The sequence below is a fragment of the Lampris incognitus genome, chromosome 4 (genome assembly GCF_029633865.1).
Source record: "Lampris incognitus isolate fLamInc1 chromosome 4, fLamInc1.hap2, whole genome shotgun sequence".
NCBI lineage: Eukaryota > Metazoa > Chordata > Actinopteri > Lampriformes > Lampridae > Lampris > Lampris incognitus.
In genome coordinates, this window is record NC_079214.1 from 22,511,997 (window position 1) to 22,534,485 (window position 22,489).

At 45.3% G+C, this 22,489-nt stretch overlaps 2 protein-coding genes across 2 annotated transcripts in view; both read right to left on the reverse strand.

Moving 5' to 3' along the window:
- ddb1 (damage-specific DNA binding protein 1) overlaps positions 1-10,170 on the reverse strand; it is a 72,671-nt gene extending 62,501 nt beyond the window's left edge. The window contains exon 1 of the mRNA XM_056278462.1: positions 10,033-10,170. Within this exon, the coding sequence (XP_056134437.1) occupies positions 10,033-10,093 (61 nt within the window). The 5' untranslated portion in view covers positions 10,094-10,170. The remainder of the gene's footprint in view (positions 1-10,032) is intronic.
- Positions 10,171-12,119: 1,949 nt separating this feature from the next.
- On the reverse strand, positions 12,120-15,339 carry LOC130111992 (transmembrane protein 138-like). Its single transcript, XM_056279302.1, has 5 exons — positions 15,299-15,339; positions 14,242-14,430; positions 13,727-13,898; positions 12,860-12,935; positions 12,120-12,232 (listed from the first exon to the last, which is right to left on the reverse strand). The coding sequence occupies exons 1-5, from the start codon at positions 15,337-15,339 to the stop codon at positions 12,120-12,122; spliced, it is 591 nt and encodes a 196-aa protein (XP_056135277.1).
- Positions 15,340-22,489: the final 7,150 nt, after the last annotated feature.

A 22,489-nucleotide genomic window follows, 5' to 3' on the forward strand; every position in this document is an offset into this window, starting at 1 on the left:
AGAAAATAAAATGTCTAAAAAAAGTGTTTAAAAAAAATATTAGTATTAGTGTTTAATCTTTAGCGACTAGTGATTAAACAGCCCATATAGTCTGCCAGCTAAATGCGACCCACCATAAAAAAGATGGCTGAGGTGATGAGACACTAGTCACGAAAATTAAACGCTAGTACTTGTTTTTTTCAAATACTAGTCGCTATCCTGGCTGTCACTTGTCGCTTTTGTAAAGTTAGTAGCTGCTAAAAAAAAAAAAAAAATAGGTGATAGGTCTCAAAATACATTTCATTCATCTCCAAGACAATTCTACTGGTAATCACGAGTCACTAGTAACTACTTATTAATGCTAGTTGCTACTCCAGTAATCACTATGGATAATCCACTGTTAGTAGCTGTTTTTGAATAAAGCCTAGAAGTTTCTTAAAAGTGACTAGTTATTATTCAATTGGACACTTTCAACTTTTTTATTTTGACTAGTCAAATCTGAAATTTTGATATCAACTTCTAATTGTGACTAGACATATTAATTCACTAGTGTTGAAAAATATGTGAGATTCAACTAAAACAGATGTTGATATTCATTCATTCATTATCCAAACCGCTTATCCTTACTCAGTCACAGGGATGCTGGAGCTTATCCCAGCAGGGAGACACCCTGGACAGGCCGCCAGACCATCACAGGGCCGACACACACACATTCACTCCTAGAAACAATTAGTATGGCTGATTCACTTGACCTACATGTCTTGGGACTGCGGGAGGAAACCGGAGCACCCGAAGGAAACCCACACAGACACGGGGAGAACACGCAAACTCCACACAGAGGACAACCCAGGACAACCCCCAAGGTTGGACTACCCTGGGGCTCGAACCCAGGAGCTTCTTGCTATTCTATATGTTGATATCTTTATTTGAAATAGAAACTACATCTCATTAAAGCACTACTAGTCAATACTTAATAGCAACTTGCTAAGACAATTCTACAAGTAATCATTTATAACTCACTATTAACTAATTATTCATGCTGATTGCTATTCCAGTAATCACTGCATATAACTGTTACAAGTTGATTTTGAATAAAGCCTGGAAGTTTCTCAAAAATTATGAGTTGCTATTCAATCTGACACTATCAAACTTTTCATTTTGACTAGCAAAATCTAAAATTTTGATATCAACATCTAATTGTGACTTGTCATATTAATTCACTAGTGTTAAAATAGGTCAGATTCAAGTAAAAACATGTATTGATGTCTTTATTCTCTCATTAAAGTACTACTTGCCAGTACTTAACAGAAACTCGTAACAATGCAATTGTGATTTTTACTAAAAGCTTACAAGAGAGATTGAACTAAATCATGCAGAACAAGCTCTGATCTCGAACATAGGAGATTGCAGTCGGTTGGTAAGTGATTTGAAACTTGTTTTGAGTTTTGATTCGGATTTAGCCCGTTATCAGGCTTTGTTGGGCTGAGCCCTTGCTAGTTTCACTCTGACCTTAAATAGGTGGGTCAGCTGACATGGGCCACGCCCTCTATTGCTTCCTACGTTGTGAAAATCCGACAGGGGTGGGTTCAGCTGTGGTACTCCCTGGTATTTAAACATACAGCTGCGCTGTAGTATCAGCGGAAGCATCCATCCTTTTATGTCAGCGCTCATTGTGTTAAGACTGAATTGGGTAAAGACCTGCGAGTCTACCTGTGCAAGTCCACCAAGCAAGGCACTGACTGGTAATTTCTTTTTCTACTATTTTCTTTCATTGCCTGCCTCACCCACCATGTGTTACAAAGACATACCTGTCAAGAGTATCGGGGAAAAAAATCACACCTGGCGCAGACAATGCAACCCTGAGAACTTCTATTCACTCAGGAAAGCCTCCTCTACTCACTCCTCTTTAACTTTTGGCTTACGGAATTGTCAATCAGCGGTAAATAAAACAGAATTTATCCAAGCACTGGCTAATCTGTTAGACACTCAGGTACTAGCCCTGACCAAAACCTGGATACGTCCAGAAAACACTGCCACACCAGCTGCACTCTCTGTTGACTCTGCTTTCTCACACACAACCCGTTCTGCTGGATGTGGGGGCCTCATTTCCAAAGACTGGAAATTCAGTAAGTTTTCTCCGCTAAGCAACAACTCCTCCTTTGAATACCATGCAATCATGGATACTGTTCCTATTGAACTATTTGTGGTTGTCATATACCGTCCACCAGGGCATCAACCGGGGAACTTTGTAGTCGAACTAGACATGTTACTCTCAGCCATTCCTGATGATGACGCACCACTGATTGTCATGGGAGACATGAATATCCATACTGACAAAATCCAAGCGACTGTCTTCCTCTCTCTTCTTTCCTCTTTTCACCTCAAACAGGTCCCCACCCCTCCCACACACAAAGCGGGCAATACTCTTGATCAGATTTTGACTCGGAACTGCTCCACAGCAAACCTGACTGTTACCCCCCTACATCTGTCATACCACTTCTTTATTCAATTCAAAGCCTCTTTACTGGAACACCCTCATGTTCCTACACAAATGGTCTCCTTCTGCTGAAACATCTGGTCCCTTACATCGACCCAGCTTTCCAATGAAGTCTTGGATTCCATGCCTCCTTATAATGAATTCTCTTCACTCCCTGTCAACAAGGCCACAAACACACACTGTTCCTCACTAGCCTCCTCTCTTAATCTCTGCCCTCTAGCATCCAAACCGGCTCATAACGCCCCCCCCCCCAGTCCATGGCTCACTGAGGTCATCAGACAGCAAAGGGTGGGGCTCAGAGTGGCAGAGAGAAAATGGCATAAAACCAGAAAGTCCACTGACCTCAGTGACTCTGTCTCCTAGCATCATTCTCCTCCAGCTTAATAACAGCTAAAACCACTTACTATCAGAACAAGATCTGTGGTGCCACTGATACTCAAAAACTGTTTTTTTTTGCTTTTAACTCACTCCTCAATCCACCTCCTCCTCCGACCTCCACTCTGCTCACTCCAGACATGTTCTCATACTTTAATGATAAGGTTTCTGCGATCAGTAACCAGTTCTGTCAGCCTGACCAACTCTGTCTGCCACTGCCAGCTAATAGTGCCTCATTCACCTCATTCTCCCCTCTGACCAAGGAGGAAGTCTCCAAGCTTCTGCTGGACTCTCGTCCCACTACCTGTCTGCTGGACCCGATACATCCAACCTCCTACAGACCATTTCCCCCGCACTTAACCGCGCAGTCACACACATCATCAACTCCTCGCTTACAACAGGTGTGTTTAAGCAAGCTCAGGTCAGCCCGCTGCTCAAAAAACCTACACTCAACCCAGCCCAGCTTGAAAACTACAGACCGGTTTCACTCCTACCCTTGCTATCAAAAATACTTGAGCACATGGTCTTAAACCAAGTCTCTGAATTCCTTTCTGGGGACAATCTGTACGATCCGAATTAGTCTGGCTTTAAGTGGGGTCACTCTACCGAGACTGCACTCCTCTCAGTAATGGAATCACTGCGTTTGGCTAGAGTTGCTAGTCAGTCCTCAGCTTTATTGCTGCTAGATCTGTCAGCTGCCTTTGACATGGTTAACCACCAAATCCTCCTCTCCACATGCTCCGAGCTTGGTATTTCAGGATCTGCCCTCCGCTGGTTCATGTCCTACCTCTCAGGGAGATCTTTTAGAGTACCTTGGAGGGGAGAAGTGTCCAAACCGCACGGCTTGAGGTCAGTGCTCGGTCCCCTTCTCTTCTCAATATACACCACCTCACTTCGTGCAATCATGCTCCTACGGTTTCTCATACCATTGCTATGCTGACGATACCCAGCTTTTCTTATCATTCCCACCAGATGACCTCACAGTCTCAGCAAGGATATCATTATGCCTTGCTGATATCACCGCATGGATGAAAGATCACTACCTTCAGCTTAACTTATCTAAGACTGAGCTCCTTGTCATCCCAACCAGTCCATCCTTACAACAACAGATCAGTATCCAGCTCGGATCAACCCAACTCATGCCCACAAATTGATGACCAACTAACCTTTAAGGTTCCTGTGGCCTCGATTGTCTGAGCATGCAGTACAACTTCTGGTACAGGCTCTTGTAATATCACGCAGTGACTACTGCAACTCCTTACAGGCAGGTCTCCCTGCATGCACTTCCAAACCTCTGCAAATGATCCAGAACACGGCAATGCATCTGGTCTTCAACCAACCCAAAACAGCATGTCACTCCGCTGTTCATATCCCTCCACTGGCTCCCAGTTGCTGCCTGCATCAAATTCAAAATCTTGATGCTTGCTTACAAAACACCAACTATAATGGTTCCTTCCTACCTGAACTCCCTGATTCAGGTCTACACTCAGTCCCACTCACTACGCTCTGCCAATGAAAGACACCTGGCACTTCTGCCACAACAGGGCCCTAAGTCAATAGCTAGACTCTTCTCTTCTGTAGTTCCCCAATGGTGGAATGAGTTACCAAACTCCATTCCATCCACTGAGTCCCTCTCCATTTTTAAGAAGAAGCTAAAGACCCAGCTCTTTCACGAACACCTCCACACCTGATGGTATTAATAAAAAAATTTAAAAAAAATACAAAACAAAAAAAGCACCCTATGCATTGCCTTTGTGCACTGCCTGTTGACACCTTTGTCCTATTGGACTTGAACCTAGTTTTCTGGCACCTACTTGCGTTGTGGTCTCCAGACTAGATCCTTGTTTGTGTTGTATTAACTCTCAGATGTACATCGTTTTGGATAAAAGTGTCTGCTAAATGAAATAGTAACATTGTAAGTCCAGTTAGTGGCATGGCACAGTGGATGGAGCAATGAGGAAGCTGCCATCCATCTGGCTCTGGCATTGGAGGAAAAGGCTTTGCAGATGCTCCTCGACCTAGCCCCAGCAGAGCAACAGGACCTCCAGGCCCTGACCATGGCACTGGAGCGGCGATTCGGGCAACGACCCTTCACTGACCAGAGCAGGGAGCAGCTAGCCAGTCGCCGCCGCTACCAAGAGGGAGAAAGCCAGGGTGTTTTCGCCGCAAATGTGCAACTACATACCCAACAGGTTATCCACAGTTCAACGCAGCTACCCACCCGAGGGCAACCCCTGCTAATGTTGGCGAGCTACAAAGTTTTTCGGGCCTGGTGTCAGACTACCACCGTTTCGTCCAGGACTTCGCCACTCCACTGCATGACTGACAAGGGCCAGCCATTCGACTGGGACAACACATGTGCTGCAGCCTTTACCCAACTCCAGGCAGCTCTCACTGAAACCCCAGTCTATGCCTACCCCGATGCCCAACAGTCCTTCATCGTGGACACTGATACCAGGAATATGGCAGAGCTGTCCTCTCCCAGGGGGGAGGAAACGGGGAGCATGCAGTGGCCTCCTTCAGTCGCACCCTGAGTTGAGGGGGGGGGGGGGGGGAACTACTGTGTCACCCGATGAGAGCTGCTGGCAGTGATTCTGGCAGTACGACACTTCTGGTCGTATTTGCACGGCAGCCACTTCCTCATCCGCACTGACCACGACTCACTTACCTGGGTCTTGAACTTTAAGCACCCTGAGGGCCAGGTGGCCCAATGGCTGGAGACCCCTAAAGGGTATGACTTTGAAATCCAGCATCAGGTTGGGCAACATCATCAATGCACCGACGTGCTCTTCCGGCACACCTGTGCGGCTTTGGAGTGCTGCTATTGCCAGTGGCAAGAAGAGCAGGGCCAGATGACGTCAACAGTGGCGGCCAGCCAGACCGCAAGCAACAAAGAGTGATGGTTCTCATTGACCACGCAGCAACTGAGGCAGCAGCAGGAAGCAGACGAGACCCTGGTGCTGGCGAGGGGCTGGCTGGAGATGGGGCGTTGCACCAAGTGGGCAGAGGTGTCAGTGCTGGGGCCTGAGGTAAAGGCCTACTACTCTCAGTGGGGCAACTTCAAGCTCCACAACGGGTTGGCGCACCAGAGGTGGCAAGCTCACGGATGAGGGAGTGACTTCTTGCAGCTATTGGTGCCCCTTGTGCTCCGTCCCCAAGTTCTGCAGCTGCTCCATGGCTCGGTGGGGGACAGGGCACTACAGGAACACCAAGACCCTCCACCACCTCCGGGGACAGTTCTACTGGCCTGGCTGTCGTTGAGACGTTGAGCTGCATGTGCACTGCTGCAACTCCTGTACCGCACAGAAGGGACTGACCCAGCGTTCCCACACCCCGCTACAGTAGGGGTGTAAGAAAATAACGATACACTTGAGCACCGTGATATTATCTTTTGTGATACTGTACAATTCTCAAAACCACGATATCGATTTTTAATTGTTTATATGTAAAGGTTCGTGACAAACATTTTGTTTTGCATGTAACCCCAGGACCGCTAGATAACAGTGTTGTAATCTATCTTCAGCCATTTGACTCTTCCACTCCAACACAACAACGTAAACAGACAGGAAGTTGCATAACCACAAAGAACACAAGACTATGAAATCGCAATATATCGCCTTTCTTACAGTATCGATATATATCACAATATACTGAATCGTAACCCCTGTATCGTGATACATATCATATCGTCAGATTCTCGCCAATACACAGCCCTACACTGCAGCAGTACTTGGTGGGGGCCCCAATGGAGTGAGTAGGGGTGGACATCCTTAGGCCATTCCCTGTCACAGACTCCAACAACTGCTACATCCTCATGGCTATGGACTACTTCACAAAGTGGCCAGAAGCACAAAGGTGCCAGATCAGAGTGCCACCATGACAGTGGAGAGGCTGGTGGAAGAGAAGTTCATCCACTTTGGAGTTCCCGCCAAGCTCCACAATGACCAGGGGCAGAACTTCATGTCCCTGGTCTTCAGTGACGTCAGCCAGTGGCTGGGGGTGGAAAAGAGGAGGACTACACCACTCCATCCTAAAAGTCACGGGCTAGTGAAGTGGTTCAACTGCACACTGGCCACCCAGCTTGTCATCCTCTCCAGCCAACACCAGCAGGACTGGTCCTGTGTTCCAACCGGACTACTGTCGAGGAGTCCAACCAGTGCACGCCTGTTTCCCTCATGTTTGGGTGGGAGCTCCGGACACCAGTGGTGTTTGGGGCCCAGCCTGAGACTGCCAGAGGGAAAGAAATGGACTACCTCTGGAGAGTGAGGGATCGCCTGCAAGTGTTTCTGCTTCCGGTGTGGGAAGATGGCTGCACGAATTCACGTTTGCAGTGGCCTCACCCAGTACCGGTGTAGGAAGATGGTGGCGTGAATTTACATTTGCAACGGCCTCGCCCAGTACCATCCATGCAGTGTCTTGTCCACGTCTAAGTTTGTCTTCGTCTCATGGCTGGGAGAGCGTGTGCTTGTTTGGCTGGGACAGCTTGGTCTGCTGCGTCCTGTGGGCCCAGTGACCATGGCCCTGCCTGGAGCTGCACTCTTCGGGTGCAGCTCCAGGGGTCTGACAGAATGCGGAAGCGGGGGACAGGCTAAGCTAACTGCTAGCCCATGCAGACCGGCAGTTCTGATAACACCGAGGGCGGTCTGGCGGCAGCTTCGCCTTGCATTGACTGTTTTGGTGTCGTCATGTGGAGTGCGGAGAGGTGTGTCGAAGGTGTCTGGCTGGGGAGAGCTGGCGTTGGATCGGCTGGGGGAGCATGGTCTGCTGCGTCCGGTGGGCCCAGGGACCACAGCCCTGCCTGGAGCTGCACCCGAGGAGGAAACACTGAGGGCGGTCTGACAGGATACATAAGTGGGACAGACTAAGCTAACTGCTAGTCCATGCAGACCGGCAGTTCCGACAGTCATCCTGGCATTCACTCTCTTGGGCAGTGAAAAAAAAATTTTTTTGGATATGTTGGATATGTGTTTTTGTATTTTTTTTTTTTAGTTTGGATATATGTGTTCTTGTAGTGTGGATATGTGTTTTTGTCTTTGTGTTGCACTGCTGTGGGCTGGGGGATACGATATTTTTCATTTCATTTCATGTGTGCAGGTGCATGGAATAAAATGACAAATAAATGTTCCTGATTCCTGAAGTGTTCCACGGCTACACCTGCCGGGCCCAGGTCAACTCCAGGGTACAGCAGAAGAGCGCCTATGAGTGTCTGCGATGGTGTAGCAGTCTAAGCATCGGCTTTGTGTCGATGCAGTTGCCCACTGGGGACTGGGGTTCGCACCCCGGTCCTGTCAGATCCGAATATGGCCAGACTCGATGAAGCAGCAATAATTGGTAACGCTGTCTTCAGGAGGGGGGCAGAGTCAGCTTGTTTTCGTCACATGAATGCGTCTCTGTGTGTGTCGGAAAAAGCAGTGGTTTGGCCTGGATTCGCCTTGTCACGGAAGTGGCGAGGCATCTCCTTCGAGACTGCCGGCCGGAGCGATGCAGTTGGCGAACGCATGCAGTACGAGGGTGGGTGTTTGAACTAAAATAGAGATCGATTGGCCACTAAATTGGGAGAAAAAATCAGAAATAATTTTTTTTTTAAAAAGAAGAAGAAGAGGGCCTATGACACACAGTGCCTTGGGCAGGCCTTCCTGCGAGGGGTTAAGGTATGGGTGTATTGTCCCGTTCGCAAGGGGATTTCCCCCAAGCTTTGCAGCCACTGGCAGGGACCTGGCGAGGTTGTGGGCTGGCTGTCTGAGGTGATGTACCGGGTGCGCATACCCGGCCAGGGGTGCATGGGGGTACTGCACCAGGACACACTCTCCCCATACAGCCCCCTTTGCTCCGCCTGTTATTGGGGCCAGGGGTGACAATAGCATCCCATGTGCGGATCAGTGTGCTTCTCCCCCAGTTGTGCTTCCTGTAAGCCCTAGATGGCCTGTTCACCAGCGACGGCACCCTGGACATTTGAGGGACTATGTACTGGGTGATGGGGTTGTCCATGACAACTGAACCCTCAGGTAGAGGCTATGTAGCGACCAGGGAGGGCGGTCGCTGGACTATCGGCATTTATGCGCTGGGGGAGCACGAGGGATTCTGGGACTGTTAACGTTCGTGTTCAAATTATTGTTTTAATGATGTTGTGTTCATGTTTTGGTTATTATTGTTTGTTTGGGGGTTCAACTCTGAGTGGGTAGCCGACCATTTTACTGACTGACTGACTGTAGGACCGTGACTAAGACTGATGTTCTTGATAGTGACCTCGTTGGGGGAAGCCATTGTTCGGTAAACATTGGGGGGGGGGGGGTCGTGCGGCGTATGGGACACAGGAGCTGCCATTCAAACAAGATCCCTGCCTCCTGCCGCTTGCCTCCTTCTTTCATGCCAGCTCACCACAATATTATGACTGGTAGAACTGGACTAACAAAACCAGTGCTATTTAAATTGTGACAAGTAGTTAATTAAAAGTTGATCAAATGTAACGACTCATCAGGTTCAATTGATAAGCAGCTTGATATTGTCCTAGTAAGAAGTTATGTACGAATAACTAAATTAAAAGGAAAAGTGTTTTTTGAATTGTTACTAGTAAAAGAGAGAACTGACAAGTCAGAATCAAATAAGTGACTGGTACTTATTCTAAACAGAAATAGTATCTGATTTTTAGCGACCAGTGACTTTACAATAGCAACTAGTGAGTCGGAATTAAGACTAGCCTTTCAAAATAAGTGCAAGGGTCTAACTTTTAGTGATTTGTGGCCTAAAGTGAATAAGTGATCAAATGGCCTGCCATAGAAGTCACGTTAAGTTGTTCACTACCAAGCTCAGTGGCGTATTAAATGACACTACACTGCGGATGACCACTAAACAACATCACACAGGCAACGCAACGGACGCATTAGCTTACTAACCTATCTAAAGTCAAAACAGTAGCTAAATTAGCGCATTAAACATCGGTTGTTGCATGAGTGGGAAGAAAGCTGGGCTGAAAATTAATATTTACGGGACACGCATGATGGTTTGTGGCCGGCTATCAGATGGCCTTATGCTAACTCCAAGAACTGCAGTAACAAGACAAAAGCTAGGAGCTAGCTAATGTGGGCCTGCCAGTGCCTGTAGCGCGGGAGCACGGCTAACACGCAAGTGTTGAATACGCACGTTTTATTACGGCGCAAAATTTAACAAAAAAATATATTTACCTGTGATGCAGGCATTGACAGCCGTCGGTTTCTGGGCTGTTACCACGTAGTTGTACGACATTTTTGAAGACGCGAGAATAAGAACACTGCTGAAGTGTTTTTAATTTAGCATAGATGAAAACACCATTGACGTTTAAAAAAAAATCCGGAAGTGATCTGAGGCGTCACTAGGAAAGTTACGTGGGTAAAAGCCAGACGGAGATTGCCCACAGCGCCCCCAGTGGTTTTAGAGGCCAACTGACCCGGATAAACGCGTGGGTGTATGTTATTACCTCGTTGCAGGGTCTCTAATGGAAGATTACGGAATTGGCTAAATCCCTCCGTGTCTTTGAACATGTGCCCTTTGAAATGAACCGCAAACCAAGGCCAGGTGTAAACTTCATGCCATGTACTATTTTACCTTGATTGTGATTATCGAAACCCGCAAAAGAGGCAACTCTTGGACTTATCCACATTCACGAAAAATCATTAATATAGCCTCTTTTTTTACTGTTACCAAAAACGTTTTCTCTTAATTTTCCCGAAGAGAACAGTGACCCCTGCTGCTTTCACTGTGTTAAGTCCCCTCCCTAACTGCAACAAGGCGGTTATCAGAAGCGTGGAAAAACACATCATTGGGCCTCATTCATCAATCGTTCGTACGTACAAAGTTGTCCTTACACACCCATGGATTTTTTTAAAAATTAAAATATTATCTTTAAATATCAAACATATTTAAAATTATGCAAAGATTTATACAATATTGCCATTGAGTCAACACAACTAATGTCATAATTTTCTGCAGGGAAATTGACAGAGCAATTCTGTGCATGGACTGCGGAAAGTAGGAAAGCTGTGCATTGAGCAGTGACAGCATTTACACAGTCCTCTGGAGGCACACACACTGTAAAAGACCACACCGCACTGAGCATAAAACACACCATTCGGTGTTTTTTTTTATTGTAAAAAAATAACAAAAAAATGCATACCATTTAAACACAAAACAAAAACCACATTTCTAACAAGGCATTCTGATAACTCCCCAGAAATTATTCCTTTCAGAAAAAAAAATCTCCCACAAAGAAAAAAAAAGAGTTATCCTTTTCATTTCATGCTTTTATCTCTGCGCTACTGCTTTAGCGTGAAACTGGTTCTACATTTAACAAAGTGCTTGAAGATTCATGCCTGAGATCTTGGATTTTAGTTGCTGAAGGATTACTTAATTTGGGCGAGTAATTTTGTGTAGCCTCCTCAATTCTTACAGAGAGATGGCGCTTCAAGCCATCTTTTTTTTTTGCTTTAAAAATGAGTTGCTACATCTTGAAAAGTGCAAATAAAATAAGGAAGTTGTACCCACCTCAACACGTAGCTTTTCTGGTGAGGCGCTAGCCAGGATTTTTTTTTTTTTTTTGGTTTGCATCTAAATTAGTACGACTGAAATCTTTTTTCAAACAGGACACAAAAGCGAAAGACATCAAAATAATGTGCTGTTAATCTTATCCTAATTGCTTGTTTTATAAGACATCTTCACTCAGTGAAACTGAATGTGTCACAGGACAGACAAAGCACTGTTTTGCCTCAGTTGTCATCCAGATATGGCCACGTCAAATCAGACAATGGAACATTGCTATTTTAGCTGCAGACCACACAGGTTGGGTCAGGTTTTATGGATGGAGCAATGTTCAATTTTTGCCAGCCAACCCATGACACTAAACACTGGACAATACAGACAAGGCAAATAAATGTGAAGCAACTCAGTTGGGCATTTAACCTGAGTAAAACAAATTCCATTTTCTTTGAATGTGTAGCATTTACAGTGTAAAAGCAAACGTGACACACGGACATTGGTACCAAGACAACATAAAATGTGCTTATCCTGCATTATCAAGCTCAAATCTAGTATCTGTACAGCGTCAGGGTTTTTTTTAACCTTCAAAAAAGGCAAGTGCATGCCTCTCAGAAAGTTGCAAGTCCACTTCTCAAAAGCAAAGTCCTCAATGACTTCTTGTGCCAAGTTTTAACATTTAACAGTTCTGGCCTCTGCAGCATCTTTTGTGCCATAGTGTTGAACTCAAACCCATGAAGAGGCATCATCATATACTTCAAGCTCACTGTCTGGCCCGTGCAAAAACTTCTCGCAGCCATGGTGAGTCCTCATAAAGGCGTGGGTCACCCAGGTATTCAGACGTCCGTTTGTAAAAGTAGTAGTACAACACGGAAGCTGTAGAAAAGAAAATATTTCCAGAAGGTTCAATGCAACAACAAACCTAAAGAAAAATATTGGAATGGCTCCTATGTTATTGTTACGCAAACTCATGTGTCACCTTATCACCTTGTATTTTCAATTTTGGTAAAAAGTCAAAAGAATTACAACCCAGATGTACAGTTGCATCACGTGTTGAAGTTAAAGAGTAAATAAGATCAAGTGAGAGGCCTATAGCACAGAAATACCGAATGATTTCTCACACAACAGCAGAATGCTGCAAGACCCAGCAGCACTAGGGTCTTGCAGCATTCCACAATGGTGAAGCTATGTCTTAAGATGTGGGGAAAATACACACAAATAGGCAACAGTCTAACACCGGTGCTTTCCTTCAAGTCCTAAGGTATCAACTGCAAAGAACAACAGACAGACAATAAATCTTCTCATCCACTTATGTGCTTAAGTGTGTGAGGACTGCACACACATATGGCCGTCCGTAGTTATTGCACAGCTCTGTTTTTGAATGGTGAAAAACAATGGGCTGAATTTCATGTCTTACCACTGTATTTTTGTTTGCATGAAGGCAGGTTAAAAATGAATGCATTTAAATCTCTGTTTCTATTCTTCCTATTCATTATGTCTTACCAATTCTTTGGAGGACAAACAACACTTGAAGTCCATCTGTCCAAATAAATCTATTTGCATTCAACCAGCGAAGATTCTGCAAAGACAAAAAGCAATCCAATACCATTAAAGGTCACTTAATCACTAATTATACATTGTCAACATACATGGGACAATTCCCACCCACAGCTCATTGACACACACTTGTGCACTCACACTTGGTGTTTCCCAAACATATATAGCTGAAATGGATTGTTGTCACCCAATAACGCCCAATTTAGTGATAGAGAACTGATCAGACAAGTCAACTGATCAGAGGTTAGGGTCATCACTAGACTGCATGGTCCTTGCTTGGACCACTGAAATGTGTATAGTAAAGATGGATGGCATCAGATGCAAGGGAAAGATAGTGAAGCTGTTTATACTGAAGGCTATCATCCATTCTCTTTGTCTGGGTCTATGTGTCTTTATGATCTAAAGGATGTACAGATGCATAACTACTAATCAAACCTTAAGAAGATGAAACAACATACTCTATAGCTATGACCATGCAAAGTCTAAATGGGGAAGAGAACTTGATGGTCTCATGCATTTTTTTTTTATTTCTTTTTTTTTTAGTTGTTCCTCAATCACCTTTTTAAGTTGTTTTTGGCAACAGATAGGATTTTTTTTACATATATTCTGACATCACTTTCTCAGAGATGATCTTTGAGCAATAATAGAAATTTGTGTTCCTTAATTAAATGGCTTCCTCCTCTACACTGGGTTGTTTAAATGGTCTACTACAACATCACTTTAATTCCTGATACCTTTATCAGATAATATTTGCAACAGTGGTGCTGTTTTTGTTTTTGTTTTTTTTATTCTTCCTTCTCCGCACACACATACCATGATCCAGGAGTGGAGAATAATGCTGAAGGTTAAATAGAGAGCAGAGAGTACCAGCAGAGCTCTGAAGCGCTCAAGGAGGATGGCCACCAGGCCAACCTGGAACACGTAGGTATTAAACAGCATCAGCAGAACGATGACCAGGTTAAACAGGATGGAAATATCCTGGATACTGTCATGGAGATGGGCAGAAAGACAGAGAGAGAGAGAGAGAGAGAGAGAGAGAGAGAAACGGGAAAATAAAAGAGAAAGGAAGAGAAGAATGTGATGTATAAATAAAAGCATGAGAAAAGAGGAGGATTTTATTTACAAACTTGCCAAAAGCGAGAAGTGTCACATAATATTTACCCTGAACTCCTAAATTGCTAAGACATTGATAGCTGTACTATGTCTGGGATGGCAGGATTTGTCCCCTCAAGACAAAGAAGCCTGGCTGCTGAAATGCCCAGCAGCCCACATTAAGCAGTAGTGTATTTCATAACAACCTTCCCAAACATATCAAACCTTTGCCTTACATGAAAAGCACAAGCTGGACCGCTGGCTCGGTCCTCAGAAGCTCGCTAAACGAGTTCACAAACAGGTCGAAGGAGAGCAGACTTAGCTGGATCAGCAGCACCAGGGAGTAGTTGCTGGTCTGTAATGTTTCCGGCCCAAAGGCTGGGCGCCCGGGCGGATTATGGTTCCACGATGGATCCAAGGTTGCACTCCACTCATACACACATTACATAGAAACATCAATCCCAACACGCTGATGCGGACTGTTGTGTGTCTTGGTATGGTGGTGGTGTGTCCGATTTGTCTACTCCGACTGTCCAAGTTGCTGGTGTACGTTGATATTCAGTTAAGATAAAGCATTATCACAGGGCAAAGTTTTAAACAGCAAAGTTAGTTAATCAATGGAGGTCCTTCAAAATGGGCAACTGTTACGGGTTGTCACATATGAGCTGCCCAGAAATCTTGGATGACAACATGCCATGAACGCTGGTGGCGACTGATGAGTCCATGGCATGATGGTCGCTTCTAGTGCGGGCAAACTGTGACAATGACAGAAAAGAAAGAAAGACAGACACTTTGTCATTGTAAGCAAGCATAAAACGAAATACATCCTCTGCATTTAACACATACTATGATATACTAGGAGCAGTTGCCAGCCGCAGTGTAGCACCTAGGGCCCTACTCAAGTTCTTTTTGCTATTGCCTTGGTCAGGGGCACAGACAGCAGTATTAACCCTAACACACATGTCTCTTTAATGGTGGGAGGAAACCGGGGCACCCGGCAGAAACCCACGCAGACACAGGGAGAACATGCAAACTCCACGCAGAAAAGACTTGGGATGGCCTGGGGTTCGAACCCAGGACCTTCTTGCTGTGAGTCAATAGTGCTAACTACTGGGCCACCGTGATGCCACAGGGTATTGCAGGGTATTTCCTGTAAACATCGTATTACTAATGTTGACACACACATCCAATGGGTTAATCCGACTGATTTTATGTGACAGGAGAGGTCCATTTGATAAGGATTTAAGAGGGACATCAAGGTTACAAGGTTACAGGGGTGTACAACTCACTCACCTCAGGCTTATACAGCCCTGGAAAGTCTCGGCTGCATCCATGTGACTCACAATGAAAGATATTGTGCATATTTCCACTAAATCCCAGGGCCAAAACATCATTTGACCTGTCCTGATTTGACATATACCTGGATAAATATGGCGTACTGCCCCAATGCATCTACCAACAACCTTTTCAACAGAGATGAAGGCAATGAGAAATGTGGACGACTCACGTCATTCAAACCTGCGAAGAACCAAATTCTGAAGTCAAAGATAAACTTTGGTTGAAATAGATGTCTAAACGTTACACAGTGTCATCTGTACAAAATGTGAGGAAAATTTAATTCAGCCATAAATCTGATTCTGATACAGCCATTTAATGACTATTCAATCACTGATATCGCTCAGGTTCTCAGCGTAGTAAACAATAACCTTGAAGATCACAGCACATTTATGATTCTTCCCAAAACTGGATTCAGCTATACCACAGGCAAAACAAATAAGAAAACTTAGAAATTAAGCCCAATTGAACTGGGTTACATTAAACCTAATTCTACACCAGATTTTAGTTTTTTATTTACCGTTGCTCGGGCTGCATTTGCTATAAATCAAAACAAAACAACCTCAGAACACAGTTGCTAAATGTAGGTAAGTCTGCCTCTGAGGTCATTGTGCGAGTCAGTCTCACTATCCCGCCAAGCTTCTTCACGGTGACACCAGTTGGATCCTCTTATGACCCCAGACGCATAAGACGTATTTATAGCTTGGCACCGCCTTGGCAGGTGTGAGGGAGATTAGTTCAAGTTTTAAACACTGAGGAGGACTCAAGTGTCAACAAGAACCCTGAATACCTCCTTGTTCACTAGGTTATTAATACTGACAAGGCATTAATGCATTAGTGCATAGAAATAAATACATGTATTTTAAGGTGAAACATGACACATGATACCCTTTGTTGTGTGCTTTTGAGTGCCATGAGGGCAAATAATGTGCCCTCTGGCACATTTCAAATTTTCCTCTCTTCTTCCATTCAGTTCAATTCAAAATATACACGATCATCATGTTTAAATATTATGTTTAATTACCGCTGGATCACGAAGGAAGCCTACATAGAAGGTCCCACATTTGTAGTTGTTATTCTGCCTCAAGCCTGTGTTGCCAAGTCCAATTCCGCCTAATCTTCTTAAGAAACTAACAGCTTGCTGCTTTACACACGAATGCTGTTCTGTCTTCCGTTAACCCCAAAACAATTAAAGGTAAGCCGTTATAAGAGCACAATTGCCTGTACCTGATATTGCCCGTGAGGTGATGGTTAATTTCAGAGGCTGAAGTTTCTGTGCGTAATTCTCTTCAAATTACGCATGGCCATCGGCATCCACAAACACGGCGCACACCTGAGCCAGCCAGCGAGCGTATGCTGCTGCTGCTGCTGCTGCTGCTGCCGCCTGCTGCTGCTAATGGACTTTTATGGTGGTTGGCAAACAGCTTTATGGCGCATTACCGCCACCTCCTGGACAGGAGTGTGAGCTGGGACGTCTACCTAGTAGTACTAGTCGTAGTACTACTACTACTACTTTTGGCTGCATAGTATGGGTTAAACTTGATACCTTTAATGCGGCTATAAATACTACTAATTACTTTCGGCTGCTCCCATTAGGGGTCACCACAGCCCACAGCGGATCATCGGTTTCCATATCTTCCTGTCCTCTGCATCTTCCTCTGTCACACTAGCCACCTGCATGTCCTCCCTCACCACGTCCATAAACCTCCTCTTTGGCCTTCCTCTTTCCCTCGTGCCTGGCAGCTCCATCTTCAGCATCCTTCTCCCAGTATATAGTCCATGGGCCAGACGATATTTCGGTACACTCAAGGTGGCAAAACTTACTTATAATTTTTGAAAGGATCCATGTCTGTAGATGATATTTTGGTATGATAACCATTCCTGAGTGGCAGCTGTATCACAGTTATCAGCTCATGAAGTTAACCACCCGCTAAACTAAATTGCATTTTAGACGCTGGTGCATATCCTGGTTTAGCCTCATGGTCAGGACATTTTTCAATGTTCTATAATATTGTCTTTGGTATCATTTTAAAGGGGACCTTCTTAGCTTTCATTCAAGCCCTGTTGTGGATATTTCTCACAAATATAGAGGTCACTTGAGCTCTTCAACCCGTCAATAACACACATCTTTCTGCAATTTTCGCCTAAACTATATACTTTCTTTTAGCCCTGTGGCATCTAGGAATATCAGGGACACAAAACACAAAAACTGGAATACTCACAGGACTGTAAAGATTCAGAAAATGTATAATATACCCATACTATTTCATTGTGTGAGGTGATTGTGAGCCTTAAATGAGAAGAGCGCATCCAGTAAATGGCCAGCTTGCCTTCATCGTCTGTCCATCCATACACAGTAGGGCTTGGCACCACAGGGTTAGCCTGCAGACAGCACTTCCATATTGCTGCCTGATAGTTGGCTCGTTGAACATGCATAAAGAGACAGTCTCTACATGGTGGCAGCTGGCTGGACTCAACCTCTCCCCTTTTGGTGCAGAAGAGCTGGTAACGCAGTTTGTTCACCTCAGCAGTGCTGCTATTAGCAACATACATCCGACAGGTGAACTGCTCAATTTTCTGGAACAGCTCATCACTCACATTCCATGTCTGTCCCAGTTGACTAAAAGTCTCTTGGCAGGAAGTGTGCTTTCTCACTATCTTCAGGGCATTCAGCTTCCCTCGACCAGCAAATGCACTGACAGTGTCGCAGCCTGTGAAGGCATGTAAGCCAATTAGGCTGTCACAGATGCTGTCTCCAAGTGAACTTGCCAGTTTGGTGATGTCGACAAACCGTGTGCGGTTCTGAGTCCCACACTTCTGGTAGATGGGACAGGTGATGTCCTTCTGGAAGCCAAGACAAAGCACCATGACATCAGTGTCCTCAGCTGTGATGATAACTGACTTTGAGCCCGCATTTGCTGCATGCAATGCATGCAGGAGCAGACGGGTGTCAGCTTCTTCATGTGTGGAGTGCAGTTCTGCTGCTTCCTCACACCCATCTTCTGTCAACTTGTAGCAGGTTTCCTCACAGGTCATGTACAACACCTTGCCATGCAGCATAGCTCTGTATCGTGGGAGTTTCCACTCTTCCACCAGAAACTTGATGAGACTGGTCTTGTTGGAGGAACTGCACAGAAATTTTCTCCACTGCTGGACGTAGTGTCCCCCTGCAAGATTCTTGTACTGGAGAGTGATGTCTCCACCCCGGTTCAGTCGTTCAGCATCTTTGATTGAAGTCTGGTGATAGACATCAAAAACAACATCAATCCTCCCACTCTGTGCTCCCTCATGGAGGACCTGGGTCAAGGCTGACTCTGCCACCTGTGCAAAGGTTTTGTTGTTGCCATTCATTTTTTGGACCAGGCTCATCCCATCAATGATGGAAGTAGATGGGATTGGGATGTCTTCTGCAGGAGATACATTCTTTTCAAGCTCTCTGGCAAGTGCAGCCTTGTTTGTTTTTCGTAAGGACCCATCAGCATTTGCCAGTGCCCATGGTAGTGGGCCCAATGGGTAGGCAAGGACATCCTTCAGATTCACCTTCCTGCTTTCAGCCACCAGGATCATGTGACTGAAAAGGTTTCTATCTGCCTTCAGAACCACATCCTGTGCTTTCTTTCCGTGAGCTTGTTTTGTGCTGACATTGGAGAATGTTTTCAGACTTTGCTTGGTCATCTTGTCGTGGAATTTCACAGGTGGTGGGTCTGCATCTAACCTTGTTTGCTGGAATGCTTGGTAGGCCTCTTCTCCTTTCTCAAGAGCTCTCAAGAGATCTATGGTCACATCAGGTGGAGCCATGTTGCCAGTGGAGAGGCTAACCAAATCAATCTCATCAGGGGACATAGGATTGAGCCAGTTATTCTCCATAAGGTCCATGAGAGACTGGACATCTGCTTCATCTCTCTTGATCCTTGGACTCTGTAGATCTGGATGAGACCATCTGCACCTGCCTTGACCTGTCAGGTCTCTCAGCTGTCTGAGGTACATGCTTCTATACTCAGCTGTGAGATAATATTTGGTCACAGCTCCTGGCTTCAAGCTGAATCCCTTTGTCCCTCCAGCTGTTTGGGTGTCTTTGTTCACCGTTTCTTCTATAGCTTGGTCAACAGGGATTCGGCCAAAGGGATTGGTGGAGCCCAGTTGGACTGAGAAGCCTCCTTCCATGAATTCTGTGTACACATCTGGGTGTGTGATGGGCAGCTCAGACATCTGGGCGTAGTAGTAGGGGAGGTAGCGTGCATAATTCATCCTTTCATAAGCAAAGCACCATGGGATCATTGCTCGAATGCAAGCCAAGTGTAGCATCCAGTCTCCCTCTCTGGATGCTCGGATGAGCCCCAACAAGATTTCAACCATGTCCAAATAGGACATCCAGAAGTTCGAGAGGCTGCCGTTTCCACCTCTAAGGAACTCACGGTAGACTTCAAATAGATCCATGATGCGTGTACAAGAGCTGTTCTCGAGGACCTCCTTCAAAGCATGTTGTGAGACTTCTTTCCCAAGGCTGTCAATGGTCTTCAGTGTCTCATTCAGGTGAACCATGTCATTCCTGTGAGTTTCTTCCAACCAGGACAGGAAACCATTCAAGGTCAGTCGCATGAGAGCCTCATACAGGAGCTTGTGTAGTCGCACTGCCCTGTTGTACTTGCGGCCATCCATAACACCAGCAATTGAGCCTTCTGCAATCATGCCAGACTCAATGCAGAGGTCTTTGAGTCCAGCATCTTGGAAACGCTTTCCTATTATTGCCAGCAGTGTGCAGATGGTGTGGAATACCCCAAGCCTAACGATGATATCATGGAACTTGTCATGGTGTTTCCATGTGATCTCGACAGCCTTCACATACAGGGCTTGGTCAAAGACACACACAATCTTCCTCAGGCCTAAGCACTGCATGATGCTCAGTGACTGGTTAAGCACCTCGTTGACAGTAGACATTTGTGTCGCTGGAGCATTGATGGTAGGCAGATATTGTCGGGGATGACCGTCATCTCTCCTCGAGTCAGGATGTTGAAGCCTGTCCAGCTGCTGACTGACTGTTCTTCTTGTTGTGACATGCGTGCTAGGACCCAAAGAAGGTTTTTCTCTCTGGCAAGCTTAGTATTGGCTGCAGTATCGGCATCTGACTTTTTGCTTTGTGGTGGCCCTACCCGTTGTCCAGCATTGTAAGTTGGTAACATTGGTGGGGGTCCATCAATGCTTCTCTTCTTTGTTTTGGGAACAGTGGGCATGGGTTGGACAGGAAGTGGGTTGACTGGCTTTGCTTGCACAGCAATCCCATGGACTCTGTGAGATGTTCCCTCACCACTGACAGTTTCTTCAAGACGGTCGATATTGTCCCAGGCTAAAGTTGTGAATATGCCAGGATGGATGTTAGCTGGAAGGGCAATGCCACTCCCTGATGATGAGAGTTTCTGGAGACACAGGGCAGTGTTGATCTCTTCCATCTGTGAATAGGACACACTGTGACCAAGTCGGTTGAGGATGTTTATCAACTCTACATTTCCTGTCAACGATTTGACACTGAATGGCAGAACAATGTGCTTGGAAGGCTTGGTATTTCCACATGTCACTGCATATACTATGTCATGGCCAAATGACTGCAGAAGGCACTGCACTCTCTGGGATGCATGATCAGGATCATTTGAGCCTGTGAGTAGAGAGTACAGGAAGATAATGAGCGACTCTGGAATGGTAGGACATTCTGCTTCTGGTTTGACTTCAGGCGGCCAGGTTTGAGGAACATCTTGACTTTTAATGTCTGCTCTCAATTTGATGGCTGCTTTGGCTATAACATCTTGTGCACTGACACTTTTCAGGGTCTGCAGCTCCCTTTTGAGAGACTGATTTTCTTTGGCAAGTTCCCTCATGGACAAGTTATCGGGATAGAGGAGGAATTTTCCTTTCTCATCAGGGAATATCTGCAAGGCTCCAGCAAACTCACTCTCCAGGTTTCGCCTTATGTGCTTCTTGGTTGATTCCTTGACTTGGGCAATGCCTTGGGAGTTCATTGAAGCTACCAGTCTAGAAGAGAGATCAGTCATTGTCATCACTTGAGGATTGCCAAAAAGCTCCATCCTGATGAAGAGGAACAGCTCATTGTATGCCTTATTCACAGCAGCTTCATACTGGGCTGCAGCATCATCATCTTCATTGCTGGCAACCTCTCCTTTGGAAACCTCTTCTTTGGTGTAAAGTCTATAGCATGACCTGTGGTAGTGCCCTTCAGCTGCTACAAGGTCTCTACTCACAATGGCAAGGATTCTGCTGTCCCTTTTCTTTGTGGCTGCACTCCTGATCTTTGCATCAGCTCGCAGTTCTCGACACTGCACCAGTACTTCTCTCGTATTCTGTCTCTTGGAATATTTGCTGTTTTTCTGACAAAATATGCACTCTGCATCATAAGTCCTAGATGTACTTGGAGCATGTCGAGCTACTCTCTTAGATTGTTTCTCTTCAGCAGAGACACAACTTTTCTTTTCTTTTGCAAGGAGGCCATCAAGAATTTGCTTCATAGTGAAGATACTGCGACACTTTCTGTGGTAGTAGATTGCTGGAATCTGTCCCTCAGGAATGTCTTTTGCCAGTTTCAAAACTGGTGCATGATTTCGTATCTGAGCTGCCCTGAGCAGAGTTCTCCATGAGTCGACACTTTGTAGTGAAACCAGCTTATCTGTATCATCAGAACAGTGGATAATGCACTCCACCCGTGGGCGCTTTGGTATTGGGTAAAAACTTGCTTGTTCACCAGTGGCCATATTCAGTCAGTTTTCACCTGCCACATACAAACAAATACATGTAACTTAGGTGTATGAACACTACTAAAACAAAGTTTACTTTGCTTCACCAGCGTCATATTACCATTATTTATCTTACATAGCCACAAATAGATACATTACCTAGTTGCTATGCAACAGCTGTATTTTGTCCACATGAGGCCGCTAAAATCAACACAAGATGAAAGTTCCTCGTAGCCACTTTAACTAATCATATTAACATATACATTAAAAGAACATGCTAACATTATGGGAAATTATCTTACAATCTTCTCCAGAGTGAGACAAGAAGATAGATACCAGTTTCCTCTATATGTGTTTAGTAGAAAGCTATCTGGCTGCACGTTAGCCTAGCTTAGCACAATGAATGGAA

Excerpts from the sequence above, each read along its gene's own strand:
- LOC130111992 (XM_056279302.1), bottom strand. The coding sequence starts at position 15,339 with ATGGATGCAGCCGAGACTTTCCAGGGCTGTATAAGCCTGAG. Across the intron at positions 12,936-13,726 it reads TTCTCCACTCCTGGATCATG|AATCTTCGCTGGTTGAATGC; the intron begins GTATGTGTGTGC and ends TTGTCTTTGCAG. Across the intron at positions 12,233-12,859 it reads GTTTGTCCTCCAAAGAATTG|CTTCCGTGTTGTACTACTAC; the intron begins GTAAGACATAAT and ends TCTTTTCTACAG.